Source organism: Mycena indigotica (assembly GCF_014461135.1).
Source record: "Mycena indigotica strain 171206Taipei chromosome Unknown Mind.scaff0007, whole genome shotgun sequence".
Lineage (NCBI taxonomy): Eukaryota > Fungi > Basidiomycota > Agaricomycetes > Agaricales > Mycenaceae > Mycena > Mycena indigotica.
In genome coordinates, this window is record NW_023503006.1 from 4,360,810 (window position 1) to 4,376,564 (window position 15,755).

The 15,755-nt window shown below is 47.2% G+C and overlaps 6 protein-coding genes across 6 annotated transcripts; 4 read left to right on the forward strand and 2 right to left on the reverse strand.

Annotated features, from left to right (window-relative positions):
- Window positions 1–7: 7 nt before the first annotated feature.
- On the reverse strand, window positions 8–1,708 carry MIND_00894600 (Carbohydrate esterase family 8 protein; the record flags this gene model as incomplete). The annotated part of the gene is made up of 9 exons (XM_037365593.1): window positions 8–144; window positions 193–239; window positions 288–433; window positions 484–613; window positions 657–678; window positions 729–983; window positions 1,040–1,196; window positions 1,244–1,334; window positions 1,383–1,708. 9 exons carry the CDS (start codon window positions 1,706–1,708, stop codon window positions 8–10), a joined length of 1,311 nt encoding a protein of 436 aa, XP_037218835.1.
- Window positions 1,709–2,255: 547 nt separating this feature from the next.
- Window positions 2,256–3,465, forward strand: MIND_00894700 (Dienelactone hydrolase endo-1,3,1,4-beta-D-glucanase; the record flags this gene model as incomplete). The annotated part of the gene is made up of 10 exons (XM_037365594.1): window positions 2,256–2,313; window positions 2,363–2,455; window positions 2,502–2,533; window positions 2,583–2,588; window positions 2,643–2,672; window positions 2,720–2,782; window positions 2,838–2,970; window positions 3,020–3,255; window positions 3,307–3,342; window positions 3,391–3,465. The coding sequence occupies 10 exons, from the start codon at window positions 2,256–2,258 to the stop codon at window positions 3,463–3,465; spliced, it is 762 nt and encodes a 253-aa protein (XP_037218836.1).
- A 103-nt stretch (window positions 3,466–3,568) lies between these two features.
- On the reverse strand, window positions 3,569–4,886 carry MIND_00894800 (uncharacterized protein; the record flags this gene model as incomplete). Its single annotated transcript, XM_037365595.1, has 8 exons — window positions 3,569–3,887; window positions 3,940–3,980; window positions 4,029–4,102; window positions 4,153–4,172; window positions 4,217–4,325; window positions 4,372–4,450; window positions 4,502–4,657; window positions 4,707–4,886. 8 exons carry the CDS (start codon window positions 4,884–4,886, stop codon window positions 3,569–3,571), a joined length of 978 nt encoding a protein of 325 aa, XP_037218837.1.
- Window positions 4,887–5,290: 404 nt separating this feature from the next.
- On the forward strand, window positions 5,291–9,280 carry MIND_00894900 (Acetyl-CoA synthetase-like protein; the record flags this gene model as incomplete). The annotated part of the gene is made up of 16 exons (XM_037365596.1): window positions 5,291–5,972; window positions 6,019–6,179; window positions 6,235–6,366; window positions 6,417–6,470; window positions 6,520–6,602; window positions 6,648–6,682; window positions 6,735–6,832; window positions 6,881–7,039; window positions 7,092–7,110; window positions 7,161–7,311; window positions 7,359–7,416; window positions 7,465–7,493; window positions 7,538–8,318; window positions 8,368–8,401; window positions 8,450–8,841; window positions 8,888–9,280. 16 exons carry the CDS (start codon window positions 5,291–5,293, stop codon window positions 9,278–9,280), a joined length of 3,261 nt encoding a protein of 1,086 aa, XP_037218838.1.
- Window positions 9,281–9,710: 430 nt separating this feature from the next.
- Window positions 9,711–11,694, forward strand: MIND_00895000 (MFS general substrate transporter; the record flags this gene model as incomplete). Its single annotated transcript, XM_037365597.1, has 13 exons — window positions 9,711–9,783; window positions 9,840–9,880; window positions 9,925–10,058; window positions 10,106–10,165; window positions 10,219–10,261; window positions 10,307–10,414; window positions 10,462–10,507; window positions 10,556–10,966; window positions 11,018–11,081; window positions 11,134–11,156; window positions 11,204–11,261; window positions 11,312–11,439; window positions 11,486–11,694. The coding sequence occupies 13 exons, from the start codon at window positions 9,711–9,713 to the stop codon at window positions 11,692–11,694; spliced, it is 1,398 nt and encodes a 465-aa protein (XP_037218839.1).
- Window positions 11,695–12,037: 343 nt separating this feature from the next.
- MIND_00895100 (Polyketide synthase) lies at window positions 12,038–13,433 on the forward strand (the record flags this gene model as incomplete). Its single annotated transcript, XM_037365598.1, has 8 exons — window positions 12,038–12,064; window positions 12,121–12,254; window positions 12,308–12,554; window positions 12,607–12,812; window positions 12,862–12,945; window positions 12,994–13,078; window positions 13,132–13,279; window positions 13,333–13,433. The coding sequence occupies 8 exons, from the start codon at window positions 12,038–12,040 to the stop codon at window positions 13,431–13,433; spliced, it is 1,032 nt and encodes a 343-aa protein (XP_037218840.1).
- Between the last annotated feature and the right edge of the window lie 2,322 nt (window positions 13,434–15,755).

Here is a 15,755-nt window from a genome sequence, read left to right on the forward strand (position 1 = left end):
CACAAGTTCAGAATAGATACTCAAAGTCGATCCATTTCGGATGCTCCAAGAATACCCCATCGACCGTGAAGTCTTGGGCTTTGACATCTGCTGCCGTCAGGATATGTTCTACAGAGACTCGTCCAGCGGTGTTTCCTCCAGGACCTCGAAAAGGGATTAGCACTGAGAGTGAAGAGGCAGTAGGAAGCACACCGCTTGAGTTAAACTCAGCATAAAATGTTGTGTTCAAGATTGCTGGCCTTACAAATCATTTTATCAGTCTGGGATGTCACTGAAACGAAGCCAACCTGGCACTATTGAATGGTTCAAATCCTGCAGATCGAATGCTCTGGTCCATAAACGTCGAAAGAAACACCGTTACAGCCAGGTCGTTCCAAGGCCGGCCTAGAAAGCACGAGTTGGTGGTGACAGTGGTCGCGTTTGCATCGGGAGACTGGTTGTGAGCCAACTCAGCGCCAGTGAAGAAGAAGAGAAGCAACCTACACGGATGATTTTCGAGTCAGAAATATATGCTCCGTATCTGTTGCGCGGAGCATCAGTAAGATTAGTTCCTTTCCATGCGACGAGGCCGCCGCCGCAAGCGCGGTTTGCAAAAATGGTGTTTTGAAACCAGCTGAAAGCATTCAATTGCTTGAAAGAAGCGGGTAAGGTCTTACGCGGTCCCAAAACCAAACAGGTCTAGCCGAATGATCTGAGCATCGGAGACAACTCGACACAACACAACTCACAGTCTGTCTGACCAAACACCACACTATCAACCATGTAGGTGCTTGCATTCCTTCCGGTATACCAGGTGTCCTGGAAACTCGCAAAGGAGCATCCATAGAACGACGCATTAGCATAAGAGATATCCGTGGCAAGAGCTTGCGAGATGGCAAAGTTGGCAGCGCGATTTTGGATGTCAATGTTGTACGCTTTGAAATTGACGTTGCCAAAGACAGGTTGAAGTGGGGCCCCAGTTGGTCCCGCGCCAATGAGTGCAGCTATCGCGCCATGAGCATTCAAATGCGGCGGTCATTAAACGGTGCCGTCAACTTACCAGCCAGATTCGGCGCAACAGTGAGTACAGCAGAAGATGCATCGTCCTGGCCACTCATCACGAAGTTGTTGTTCCAGATCTGCACGAGGTTCATGTTAGCGGATGTGGGATTTGCGAAGGGTTTGGCAGCCAAGGTGGCATTAGCAGGAAGTTGGCCCTGAGAGTGGTTTAGTGGAGTGTAGCTAACGAAAAGAAAAGAACAACCAGAAGTGTGAGAGGACCGTTGCGCGAGATATTCACGGTTTCATGATATGATCCGGCACCAATGAGGATAGTGGCAGCACCCTCGCCAGGACTGTTTTCCGTCTGATTTTTGATCGAACTGCAGGTCAAGGGCGCTCACAGAGACTCGATTGCAGACTGGATTGAGTTGAACGTGGCATAAGGGTTGCTGACATCTTGAGACACAAATATTGTGTTGGTGGGGCATCCTAAGAGTGGCGAAATCGATTGAGGCTTTTCAACTTGGCAGTTATAGTATGTCGGCGAGAGGGCATGCACGAAGGAAAATTGCATGGCCAGGTAGAATGAGGGGCGATGCATCGAATTTGACAATATGATCAGGCGCCTTGTGTAGCTAATAAAGACCGTCTCATTCGAAGCTGCCCATCGTGACCGAGATTTGTCGACAGGCGGGATGGTACGGGCCGCAGATAGCTTTCGATTCATCACGACTCATCAGTGTTACTTAGCAGAAAGATGATGCGAGGAGGCCAACAATCTATCGACCAGCTCGTTGGGGGGGGTTTGTGGCATAGACTGTTGGGAGCTTTCGAGCAGATAGTTGCCAGTCTAAAGTATAATGAGGAGCTTTGAAGACTCAATGAACCGAGGGAGTTTACCGCCAGAGAGTTAAAGAGTGGTTTCTTCAGAGAGATACCATTGCACCGAGGAGTAAGAAGATATTGGCTAAACGAGCAAAGGTGTTGAGAAAATTTGCGGCACGTGATGTGACACTCACCTTTGGTGTGACCACTACCAGCTTGCTACCAGCGCTAGCCGCTGCTAGCCACGACCTGACCGTCACCTGCCGTCACCTGCGTTTCCTGAACTTAGCGAAAATCGAGGATATGATAGTCCGGCAATAGCTATCGTCTGCTCGCACGAATTCCTTGCCATTGGAACGAGTATTGCACGACTTTCCCAAGCGTACACACAGATTCGCATCTCCTGCTTCCTCGGAAGGCTTACGGAAGATTCTGACTTTCAAAATATCATGAACACCTCAGACGAGTGCTGCTTCAGAGGCAATTTGCACGCCGGAGAACCAAAAGGTCTGTATGACATTAAATCTGCGTCTTGACTCTTTGAAACACCCGGTAGGTACCATCGAGGTTATAAATGGCGTCTCAGTCTATCGTTCGCGGTCTTTAGAAGAGTCAAACGACGACACAAAAGCAATCATGTATCTTCCTGGTCAAAGTTTCACTTGCTCATGAGGCACCACTCACTCGACTGTCAGATGTCTTCGGAATGCAGCTCGTGAACAATAAGGTATCCTCGAATATCTAACTTGAAATCAGTGCAATAACACGACTTTTAGCTTCTGGTACGCTAGCGAGCCTGTGTTGCCAAAATGAACAATTCTCATCCGACGCGGAAGGCCGATAGGTTGACTGCGACTGGTTATACAGTGCGGTATTTTAAACCCATTTTCGGCACAAATCTCAGTTCCTCCAGGTATTTATGCCTGATTATCTAGGCGGCGACCCTCGTCCTGGCTCTGTGGATCAAGCGCCACCTGTAAAACCATCCATCACCCATTCTCCCCAACTTGAACTTAAATTATTGAATCCAGCCTTCGTTTGATGTCAACGCGTGGAAGGCTGCACATACTGCAGCCCAAACGCGTCCACCTCTTGATAAGGTGATCATGGGGCTCAAGAGCGAAGGTTACACTGCGTTCGCTGCAACAGGCTATTGCTTTGGCGGTGCGTTGTGTTCAATTTTGCTTTATAACGCAATAAACTCTGCCAATAGCGCGGTATACGGTGGACCTGGCGCTGGAAAATGCCATCCAAGTTGCCTCCGTCTCGCATCCATCCCAGCTTCGTGTTCCCCTTGACATTGACGCGTTGGTGGCGACCTCCAATGTGCCGCTGCTGATCAACTCCTGCGAGTTCGACCCGCATTTCCCCCAAGAGTGGCAAAGCATCGCGGACGAGAAGCTAGGCGGCGGGAAGTATGCGCCGGGCTACAAGAGGACATACTGGGAGGCGAGCTGTTTTCGAACGAATTTTTATTGAGGAGTTGACTCCCTTTACTAGGGATGCTCACATGGCTTTTTGACGAAAGGCGACTTAGTGCGGCCTAGCCAGATGATAAGCACAGAATCCTGATTCTTATACTAGTCCGACCCCAAAGTTAAGTCCGGGCAAGATGGCGCTGTTGAAGCAACGATAGCCTGGATTCGGGAGCACCTCTAGAATTTACAATCAAGCACGAGCTCATGATCAACAACCTTACAACGCGACGTAAACAAACCTGTTGAGCAAAAACGTATAGACAAAATAAGTAACTCTTCGAAAATCAAACACTCAATTTACTCTGTCGAAGTCCCAATTTACTCTGGCTGCCATCTAGCTCGTCGAGAGGGAGGTCGTAATCCCTCGTGGCGTGAACAGCCCTTGAAATATTGACGGCGACGCCTGGGCGCTGTATTCCAGACGATACGACCCCTGTCGACTTGAGGTTGCCGGTGCTTTCTGCCTTGTGCGCCCAGCCAAGACCAACACGGACATGTATGAGCATGCACGAGATCCCGCTCATGACCGGCCAGCAGTCCACGGCATTGAACTGCAGATTGGACCCCGACTGGTAGGTGACGAAGAAGAACAGACTCCAGGTTCTGATGAAAGAGCTATGAAATGAGGGCAGTTCAAGATCGAAAATCGGCGCACGTGTACAAGGCAGCGCTTTCGACGATTATTCCGAGTACAGACTATCAGCTATCAGCAACAAAGAAGGATTCGTCGTTGAGTTGAAGCACCATGAGGTTACTAGTATCGCCCACAAATGGTTTGATCGCACGACTGGACTTCAAAATACGCCAAGTAATGAAACCTGGACGAGAGTCAAAAAAGATAGATACTGAAAGCAGATCCAGGGCTGACCAGTACTGTAAATATTCGTACTAGCTGGGTTTAGCACATGTATGATGGAAGTTGGGATGCATACGAAAGCGTGAAGACAGCATCGCTAGTTATCCAGCGACCGGCTTCCGACAAGAAAACATTTTGTCCAGGTTTATACTGGGTGAACTGGTAAGTGATCCCAACACCACAAACTAAAAAGAGGTGAGAAGAAAGTCGGGGCGGAAACGTATCACTTGCCGGTGAGGCCCAGAAGAGTCGAAAGAGGGAAGATTAGGACAGCAAACTTGCGATTCCAGATGATCCATAGACGGTGAATCTGGTCAATATAATCAATACCATGAACCGCGGTGTTGATTGGTCAACGCACAATCAGTGCGTCCCCGATTGTCAGGGTGGCCATGAGAAACCCGGTTTTAACGACCTCAGTAATCTGAGAGAGGTCTCCGTAGAATCCAAGAGGAGATGTCCCGTTTTCGAAATATAAGAAAGCCAAGAAAGACCGGTCTACGGTGAGAATCCAATGCTTCATGGTTTGCTAAGTTGATTGGGTAGAAAATGGACGGGAAATTTACCGCAGTAATAGTCGAAGTCATTGCGACAACCCCCAGGAATATTGGCGAAGAGAGTTTGACGTTGCGTGCGCGAAGCAAAGAAATCGAAGTGATGGCGAGGACCATGAATGCCCCATAGAGGCAGCTTTCAAGGGCTACGGTCGCGAGATTTACGGGGACAAGGGGTATTTCGGCGACCATACTGGGCTTACGGTGGATTTCAGCATCCTGACCGCCATGGTTTTATGTGAAGGAGCTAAGTTGGGATTCATCAACCACGTGATGTTTCTTTTTTTTCAAAATCAACACTCTTACTTCTTGACCAATTCTTGACACGCCAATATACCCGTCTCTTCCTCGGAGTGCACCCACCGTGGCGCCTTCCGTCTACGTTCTAAGATGATAGTCAACCGCTATCTCGAGGCTATCTCAGATTCGAAGTAGATGCTGTCTCCATTTTACGACTGACAGTTCATCGCCTTCCAGTCAATTGTCGAGGTTATTTTGGATGGAAAGTTTTGGGTGGGCCAAAGATGGATGCTCCACACATATCCGTCTCTTAGCGGCGGCGATACGCGGCTCAGCGCTCTTCGCTCCTTTCCACCATGGCACAACCGCGTCTGTTGCCCGCGCCTCCCCAGACTCAGGCTCTCCAGTCCAACACTTTTCGCCCGCCTCCACTCGATGGCTCTTTGTCTATGCCACAAATCTACGACTGGCACTTTAAAAACAACCCTACTCATCGACTCTTTGTCTTTGCGCAGTCTGACGGTTCTATCAGAACCATCGACTGGTCAGAGGCCGTTCATGCCATCTGGACCGGCACGAGCATTCTCAGATCCCGCTTCAAGTGGGTATCTGGGGTAGAAATGTCGGTCGTCGGTATCCTGGCGGCGTCTGGTGAAGTCCTTTTCCTCGATAAGGAGCTCGCTCATTTCGATCCAGACACAATCCCATACTTTACTTTGATAGCCAGTTGCTATCGAGCGAACTACGTGCCTTTCCCTATTTCTCCTCGAAACTCAGCAGCCGCTGTAGCCCATCTAATCAACAAAGCTGGTATCAAGCATATCCTGCTCGGCCATGAGCCTGCTATGCGCGAACTCATCACCGCTAGTCTCGCTATACTGAACCAACAATTTCCCACTTGTCAGCCACCCGATGTCTCCCATGCTCCGCTGTTCGAAGAGTTGTTTCTCCCCGAAGATGAACGTACACTGACCGCCGATTCCGTGCCATATGAGTGCAAGGGTCCCGATGTGACGGCGGTTATAATGCATTCTTCAGGTTCGACCTTTCTTGACATATAATGACATATTTATTCTGCTCTAAGGCTCCACCGCTTTCCCCAAGCCTATTTATTGGTCCAACCATCGAATTATTCAAGCTGCTCTTATTCCCTGGTTTGGGGAGCGCGACCTGACGGATCAACTTCTTTCTCTGCATACGATGCCGATGTATCATGGTATGGGTATCCTGCAAACCATGTGGACGGTAGGCGGATAGCGTTTGCTTGAAGTCGCGCATGTTTTTGCTGACTATTTACGAGGCTTCTTGCGGCTTAGTTATCACGGCGTTCGAACCTAAAGCTATACCGACTGTTCCAACACCCGTCAATCTCTTTGAAGCAGCGAAGGCGACCAATAGTGATATTGTGTTCTGTGTTCCTGTGTTCATTGAGGTATAATTTGTGTCGTATTGACGAGGCGTTCATCTGAGGTCTATTACTAGGCTTGGTCTCGTGAGCCAGATTATGTCAAATGGCTTGCGACACGCAGTGGTGTAGTCAGTTTGCGACGCTCCTTTGTGTATATTGGGTGCTTAGGCTCGATAGTTATTCGGTGGCGGGCCCCTCAATAAGGAAGCTGGAGACTTTATGACATCACATGGGGTTTCGATATTTATTCTCTATGGGTCGTACGTTCTTTCCGACTATCTGGTTTCTGTTCACTCTCCGTTCAGTTCTGAGGGCGGTATTATGAGTCCAATTCTCCCCGGTGGGCTTGCATGGTTTATCTGAGCTTCACAGTGCTAATACATGTCCTGCAGCCAAGGTCGGCTATGACTGGGAATATTTCACATTCCCCAAACTGGTGACGCCCGAAATGGTACCACACGGAAACAATACTTTCGAACTCGTGATGGTGGTATGTAGGCCAGATTCCTATACTGCACACAAGTCACATGACTTATAGTCGAATGTCTTCTGTCGACCTGCTGTTCTCAATACCCGGGTCGGAGGTGTCGAGTCGTATGCAACTTCAGACCTACTTGTTCCCCATCCTACCAAGAAGGGTTACTGGAAGATTTTTGGACGGACAGACGATCAAATCATCCATAACACGGGGGAGAAGGTACATATGGCGTATACCCATCCCGTCTTCCCAGACCTAATCCTTGTCACAGACGAATCCAGGACCCTTAGGTGAGATTGTAACACCGAAAATTGAGAGCACTCATCCATAAATCTCATAGAAAATTTATTGAATCAAGACCCTCATGTCCACTCGGCCGTCATGTTTGGCCGGGGGCGATTCCAAGCAGGTGTTCTCGTTGACCCAAAACCTGCGTTCAAATTCGATCCGGCAGACGAGCTCAAGCTTGCGGCCTACCGAAATGTAATCTGGTTTGTTCTCTGTATTTCCTTGTTTTCTACGTTGAAAGCCGCTGTAGGCCTACTGTGCTGAAGATGAATGAATTCGCACCACAGCACTCTCGTCTCTTCAAAGAGGTTTACATCTTCCCAGCCGCTCAGTTTACGCTTGACAAAAATATGTAGATGATTCTTGTTGAGAAGCCCAACAAACCGTCGGTTTTTTTCCCGTAAGAAACCTTGTTGACCCATTTCACAGGTTCACTTACACCGCGAAAATGACTGTTCGACGACAAGCAGTAATAGCAGACTACGACCCTGAAATTGACGCATTATACGAAATCGTTCAGACGTCGGCCACGCTCAACATCGCACCGCTTTCCTCTTGGGACTCGGAATCGGTCTTGAACTTTGTGCGCGCTGCAGTCAACAATGTCCTCATCGCGCGCGTGGGGGACGAGGATGACATGTTCCAACACGGCTGCGACAGTCTCCAAGCAACCTGGATTCGAAACGCCCTTCTCCGTATGCTGCAAGAGCAAAAAGAAATTGATATTCGCCGAGAAACGAGGAATTTCGTCTACGACCATCCGACAGTGTCTGCTTTGGGCGCATACGTCTTTGGTCTAGGCAATAGTGGCTCTCCGCAAACCGACAACACATCTCAGTCTGTTGAAACAAAGATCAGGAATATGCATGCCATGGTCCAGAAGTACTCGCGCAACCTTTCGCTCCCTTACAAAGGCCTCTCGAATGCGCGTAACCCAGAGTTAAAGAAGGTCGTGCTCGTCACTGGAACTACAGGAGAACTTGGATGCTACCTTCTTACTCAACTTTTGCGCGACCCGAGCGTCGAATTCGTCTACGCTGTCAACCGTCGTGCTCCACACCTCGCAGACTTGTTCAGCCGCCAGAAAGCGGCGCTCGTAGATCGCGGTCTTGATGGCAACATCCTCGAGTCCGCTTCGACCAAGCTGCTGCTTTGCGAGAGCGATTTGAGTGAAGCTCATCTGGGCCTCCCGGACAGTCTCTATCAGGAGGTGCGCCTTTACTATTCTGCTCCTTGATGATGTCTCATTTGAGTACCAGATTCATAGTCATGTCTCGCACATCATTCACTCGGGTACGTCGCGTGGAAAAATCATCTCCTCCATATTCTGATTGACTCAAGCATGGCCGGTGAACTTCAATATCAGTCTGTCCTCGTTCGAGCCCAACATTCGTGGTCTACGAAACCTTATCAATTTTGCACTCGATCCGCATCCACGAACTCTCTTGTTTACCAGTACCATCGGTGTTTTCAACACGCCGTCCACCGATAGACCCCTGGCTGAGGCCCCCATCGAGGCTGACACTGCCGCTGGCAACGGGTACCAACAGTCTAAATGGGTGGCCGAGGAGATACTGCAAGACGCCAGGCGCTCATATCCGAGTGCGAAGCTGATGACGGTTCGAGTAGGGCAGTTGTGTGGAGGAATCAACGGCGCTTGGAACACGCACGAATGGCTTCCCGCGGTAGTTCAGAGCGCGAAGCATCTTCGATGTCTACCTGATGATACCGGAGTAAGTGTCTTTTTAATAGCGACTCTGTTTTAACTTACCAACACAGGTTGTGTCCTGGATTCCGGTGCACATCGCGGCAGCTGCAATCATTGACTTCCTTGACCCTCCAGCGGCTCCAATCACGCATCTGATCAACCCCAAACCTACCTCATGGCACAGTCTTGCGAAGATCATCGCCGCCGAGCTAGATGTCCCCCTCGTCTCGTACATGGAATGGTTTTCCCGTCTTAAAAAAGCCACCCCCGATCCAAAGTTCCGAGCGCTGCAATTTGTCGACTTCTTCGAGCCGAAGCAATCCGTGGAAGCGTTTGGATTCCCAAAACTGGAGATGACGAATGCCTTGGAGAAATCGAAGCACCTGAGGGATGGAGACTGTGAGCTGGGTGAGGCTGACGTGCGACAGTGGTTGGCGTATTGGCGTCGAGTTGCGTTGGTATGATTATTTGGCAAGTTCCGACTGGATTGAAAATAGATTTTTCGTCGAGGGATGACGTCATTGTTTTTTTTTGTCGTTTGGTTGAAAAATTCATCAAGAGTCGACAAAATTAGAATAACGAGTCTTATTGCACCTCCGACCTCGGCGAGAAGTGCCAAAATCCTCTCCATCATGCGATCAAACGATCAAACAAACAAGTCACCCTTCACCACCACCGCGCATTGGCTGGACGAGCGGTGTTTTTGTGCTTCTCCCGTTGGACGTCCTTCCATTTGCTAGGGCCAACGGGCCGCATCGGCCGACACAGTGATTTGTGGGTTGCTTGGTAATGTTTGGTGCCATGCCAGACAGGAAAGGCGTTGACTCCGCCGCTTCGTGCTCGTTGTGCATTGCAAGGAGCAAACACTTCAACGGCCTCACTGGCATCTGAACCATGCATTTGGAGGGAAAGAATGAGGACGCTAGCCCAGTGGATGCGACTTCTACTCGAAAAGCCTGGTTAACACGTCAGTTAGATCCAAGTTGGATCCTACTTCGTCGGTTGAGACTCATCGGTCGTCAGTGGCTGGAGCTTTTCTCCTGCAATTTGTGGCAGTTGGTCCAGTATGTCCCGCAGTTTTTTGGACGTTCGATCCTCAAGCCAGTAGATCATGTCGTTCGGTGTATTCCAGGATTTCTACAGCACCGACTTTCTTGAATCTCATTCAGCATCGGACATTAGTTGGATCGGAGGGGTACAGTTGTTTCTCTATCTCGGCTGCGGGGCGCTAGGGGGCAAAATGTAAGCTGACTTGCTCGTCTGTATGCACTCACTTAACCTGCCTTGAGGTACGACTCAGGCTTTCGGCGGTTGACGTTCGTTTGTGGGTCACTGGTTCACGTCGTGAGGTACTCGGTGCACATTGTTCTCGTGGCCTTTGACTCACTTTTCGCCGATCCAGCTTCTTCATGCTGTCGTTGGCAAAGAGGGACCGCTACTACCAAGTAAACATTGCGCATGCTCAAAAGTCGGTATTCATATTTGAACAGGTTATGCTGAGTCAAGGCATCGGAATTGGCCTCGGTGCTGCTCTCGTCTACGTGCCAACCTTTACGGTCGTTGTTCCTCATTTCAAAGCGCATCGTGCATTGGTGATGGTGGGGCCCCATTTCCATTGTTCGTCTTTTGCTGTAGCTTTTTCTAGGGTATCCTTTCTACCAGCACTCCTCTCGCCACCATAGTTTTTACTAGTATGCTTGAATTATCACCTGATTTGTGTGTTCTGACGAAGCTTGTAGTTTTGTTCAACGAAATGATTTTTCACGGACCAGGGTTTGCCTGGGCAGTTCGTACAGGCGCTTTTCTCTGCTCTGCGGGCTTCGTACTGGGGCAGCTTATGATCAGCTTTGTGGTGCCGCAATCAACGGATTTAACATCTCAAAAACCCGAAGACTCGACACTCTCCCATAGCTTGCGTGCATCATCATATTTGCTCACCCTTCTCGCCGGATTCTCAGCGCAACTCGGGACGCTCTTTCCCACATTTTACCTGCAAACCTTTGCCCAGGCGCACGGGTTTTCAAAGGCGCTTGTTCTTTACATCCCAGTCATCATGAACGCGGCTACAATTTTTGGAAGGATCATTCCTAATTTAGCTGCGGACAAATGGGGTCCCGTGGAAGTGTACATCCCGTGTCTAGCGGCGAATGGTAGGTGGATCGTGCAAGCACTCGAGGCGTTGTCTCATCTCTGTCTACTAGGTGTCGTGGCCTTTGGCATGTTGGGAGCCCAGAATACTGCGGGTCTCGTCTGCTTTGCGATCTTGTCAGTCCGACGATTCCTTCGTGAAGGTGCTGGTGCTGATGGTTTCCCGTAGCTTCGGCTTCTTCTTTGGATCGAGTAAGTCAAGCAAACTATGACATGAGACCCCTGTCCTGATGAAGTAGGTATATCACTCTACTTTCCTGTTGTTGCAGCTCTCGTTCCCAAAGAGGGACAGATGGGGTGCGTCTATATGGGCTTTCTTTGGAGCGAAGCTCACTCGAAACCAACAGTCGGATGCTTGGCTATGCTCTCCTTCCTGTTGGTGTCTCCTCACTTGTCGGTCCACCGATCGCGGGCAAGATCATCGGCCCGTCGACATCCATGCATTGGTGGAAGGGCATCATATTTTCAGCGGCAAGTCGCGATCGTTTGACAGACCAGCCACTAACATGTCCTGATTGTAGATCACGCTGCTCGCCAGCTCCATGATTCTAGTCGTCGCACGTATGGTTCACAAGCACAGATACAAGTGATAGCAGTCGTCGTTCTTGGCAATAGAAGCTTTTTTCCAATTCTCATCAGCACTAGTATGCGAGTTGGGAGGATTTGTCCAAGACGGGTGTTCAGTGCTAATTGGCCGGGAGTCGCTTCCAAGATCGCGCTGTGTGGTTGACCGTTACTCCGATCGGAAGATTCGATCGGGATGGGAGCAAGATGATTCCGAAGGCGGATCGGAGGAAGTAGCGTGCGGGAAGTTTCTTGAGATTATCATTGACAAGGTTGCAGGAGTGAGGTCAAATGCACACCCCACCGCTCCTTGTTGATGAATGTGATTCAGCGAGACACAGCTGGAATAATGGCCATCCATCTAAGAAGGTGTCTTTGAATGGGAGTCGTTGGAGACAGCCGGCTCTCTGGGTGAGCGCTGGGTGCCAAAGTTCGGATCAATCCAAGACTGTCGTTTGTTTATAAGGGAGTGTGTCCAACGAACATTCGATTCAAAGTAGTATACTACGATGTCGACACTTGAGCCTATTGCGATTGTATGTCTCCCCCGTACCAATACTCAATTACTTGTGACTTATTACTTGTTCTCGAGGTTGGAATCTCTGTCGAGTTTCCGAGTGGCCAACACAGTACCTCAAACCTCGATCATGAAGCATTCTTCCAGTTCTTGTTGGACAAAAAAGAGTCTTATGAGAAGTTCCCTACAACTCGGTTCAAAGAAGAAATGTAAGACTCAAGTGCCATAAATCTGGGCCGTACTTCTAAGCACGTTGAACCAGCCACAAAGGCCCAAATCTAGGAGAAGTCATCACCGATGTAGGATCCTTTCTGAAGGATATCGCGGATTTCGACTATGTTGAATTTGGGATCACAGCAAAGGACGCAAAGGCAATGGCCGTCTCGACGCGCAAGCTGATCGAAACTACATTCTTGGCTTTACTGGACTCGGGCATTGACTATCGCAACCGCAATGTAGGATGCTATATGGCGGCGGTGGCATTCGATACAACAACCATCGGACATGCAGTAAAGAGGTTTTGTGCAATCGGTCTTCACAAACTGATTTTTGGAATATTAGGATGAACTTGAACCACGAGGCACATTTGCTGGCTATCCATACATGGTTGCCAACAAGATTTCATACCACCTTGATCTTCTTGGCCCCTCTATCCCACTAGACACAGCATGCAGCTCGACGATGACAGCCGTACATCTAGCAGTTCAGGCATTAAGATCAGGAGACTGTGAAGCTGCAGTAGTTGGGGGCTGTCAATTAAACCATCGGTATTTAAATCTTCTATTGAATAATGATCCTGACTGATAGTTTATATAGTTATCTCGACTTTATTCAGTATAGTCAAGGCTCAATTTTAGCACCTGATGGAAAATGCAAACCATTTGATGTTTCTGCAAATGGGTAAACACTTGCCCTCAACCTGTATCAGATTCTAATTAAATTATATAGATTTTCTCGCAGTGAAGGAGTTGGTGTAATTGTTCTCAAACCTTTATCCAGGGCATTAAAGGAGGGAGATCATATTTATGCATCAGTATGAGTTTAACTCTGCATCTCTCTCTCTTGCAGATACTGATATTATATAAGATCTTGGGTACAGGTATCAACAATTCTGGAAGTGAAGCACCAGTCTATGCACCTGTAGCATCAGCTCAAATTGATGCTATGAGAAGGGCATATAAGGACACAGGACGGAATCCTACTGAAGTTGATTATGTAGAGTTACATGCAACAGGTATTTGTTCTAATTTACGGTTTTTAAATCATTTGATAAATATAATTTATTAGGCACAGCAGCAGGAGATCCAATAGAAGCAAATTGGGTTGGCTCTATATTTGGACGGAATAATGAACTAGTGGTTGGTAGTGTAAAAGGCAGCATTGGGTAAGATAAAGTCTATTTAAATTGTTAGTTAAAGTTACTTATCTAAAGTATAGCCACCTGGAAATTGCTTCATTTATTGCTTCACTTTCTAAAGTCTGTTCAATGTTCCAGACCTATATCATCCCTCCAAATGTGAATCTATCTACACCCAATCCAGCAATCAAGTGGCAGGAATATCAGATGTTTGCACCAACTGAATCTATGCCCTTGAAAATACAGCATATATCTAACCAGGGACTGATATCCATTGCTAGCTCAGGCATTGGTGGTTCAAATGGCCATGCTCTCTTGGAAGGTCCTCCAGTTTTAGATGCATCTATTCCTTTACAGAGAGATAGACCAATTCTTCTAGCTAGTGGTGGTCTCTCTCCTCGTACTGCTGAGTTTAACAAAGATCTCATAATCAAACTCCTTTATGAGTATCCCAAATTATCTGCAACAATTTGTACAACTTTTGCCAGACAAACACGACAAATGACATGGCGATCAGTTTCAATATTCTCACCTGCCAATACTGCACAGAAACCTGTGTTTCCTCCACCTCGCCTTGTTTCTAGAGCCAGACCACCACTTGTATTTGTTTTTTCAGGCCAAGGACCACAGCATTTTGAAAGTATATCTTTTCTTGATAGTGAAAAAGAGTATTACTAAACTAAATTATCCAGTGGGCCGACAGCTTTATCAACAATATGATGTGTTTCAACATACAATTCAATATCTGGACAAGATCTATGAGACAGTAACTGGAGTGTCTCTTATCCTTACTACAGGGATTTTTGAACATACCTCAGCTATTTCATTATTGCCTGAAATTTGGCCAAGCAGTATTACCCTTCCATCACTATGCATGCTTCAGCTTGCATTTATTGATCTTCTGTCTTCTATTGGCATTGTTCCAGATGCTGTTATAGGGCATTCTGCAGGAGAATCAGCAATGGTTTATGCTAGTGGTGCTATTTCTCTAGAGATGGCATTCCGCTTATCTATTGCCCGTGGATTTGCATTGCTAGAAACAGAGAAAGGTGCAATGGTTGCTTTATCATGCAGCTCATCTATTGCTTCTAGTATTATACAAAAAGCACTGGAACAACATCCAAATAATGTAGCTGAAATCAGCTGCTATAATTCCTTAGATTCTATCACCATTTCTGGAACCCCTACTATTGTTCAGACCATTGCATTGTTGGCAGAGAACCAAGGAATCCTTGCTCGCATCCTTCGTACACATCTTGCAGCTCACTCAAGTCTGATTGATTCATGCAAGTCTAATTACCAACAGAAGTTGCAGGAAATATTTGAAGTATATCCAGGTCTACACCAGCCAGCAGTTCCAATATACTCAACATTGACTGGCAAGCATCTTACTGGATCATTTACTTCTGATTATTTCTGGCAAAATACAAGAAATCCTGTTCTGTTTGCTGATGCTGTCTCTGCTATTCACCATGATATTCCATATGCAGTATATCTTGAGATTGGCCCACACCCAGTACTTAGCAGCTATATCTCAGCTCTTACTGCTAAAGATAACTGTGTCATCCCCTTTATGAGGAGAACCAAGAGCAAAGAAGCCTATCATGAAGTTTATACCTTTCTTGGAGCAATTGGAGAGCTTATTATATCAGGAATCAACAACTTAGATTTTCATGCTTTGAATTCAACATCTCCAAGCAGGAAAAAAATTCCTCTTCCATCTTATCCATTTCTCAAGAAATCAATATCATATTATCCAGAACCTAGAACTTTGATTTCCAATCTTGGAAAAAGTGTTGGCTTCCTAAATAAAGCAAACTTCAGAATCAATGCTCTTAGCCATCCATCCCTAGCACAACATGTGATAGCACATGAACCAATCTTCCCTGCTGCAGGCTATCTAGAGATTGTAAGATGAATTAATCCTTTTGAACCTATAACTCAACTGATTTTAGGCATTTGAATTTGGAAAATCATACCTATGGAATGTGGAATTTGTCAATATGATGCCATTGCTTACAGACAAAACTCTTGAAGTACAAGTTGTACAAAATGGTCTCCAATGGCAAGTTAAATCTTTGTCTCATCTAGCTGATGCCCCTGTAAGTTTATATATTCTATGAAACAAAAAAAAATCGATGAATAATAATTATTTCTTAGCAAACCATTGGATCAAGACTACATAGCCAAGGATATATGTCTGAACACATCCCAGAACAATGTGCAAAAATTGACTTAGATACACTTTATTCCGAGATGAAGCCTTTAGATATGAATGGTACATCTGATTAATACTTATACTTAAGATTACTCATACATACTTTTCTAGCATTTTATCAGCATATGTCTTATT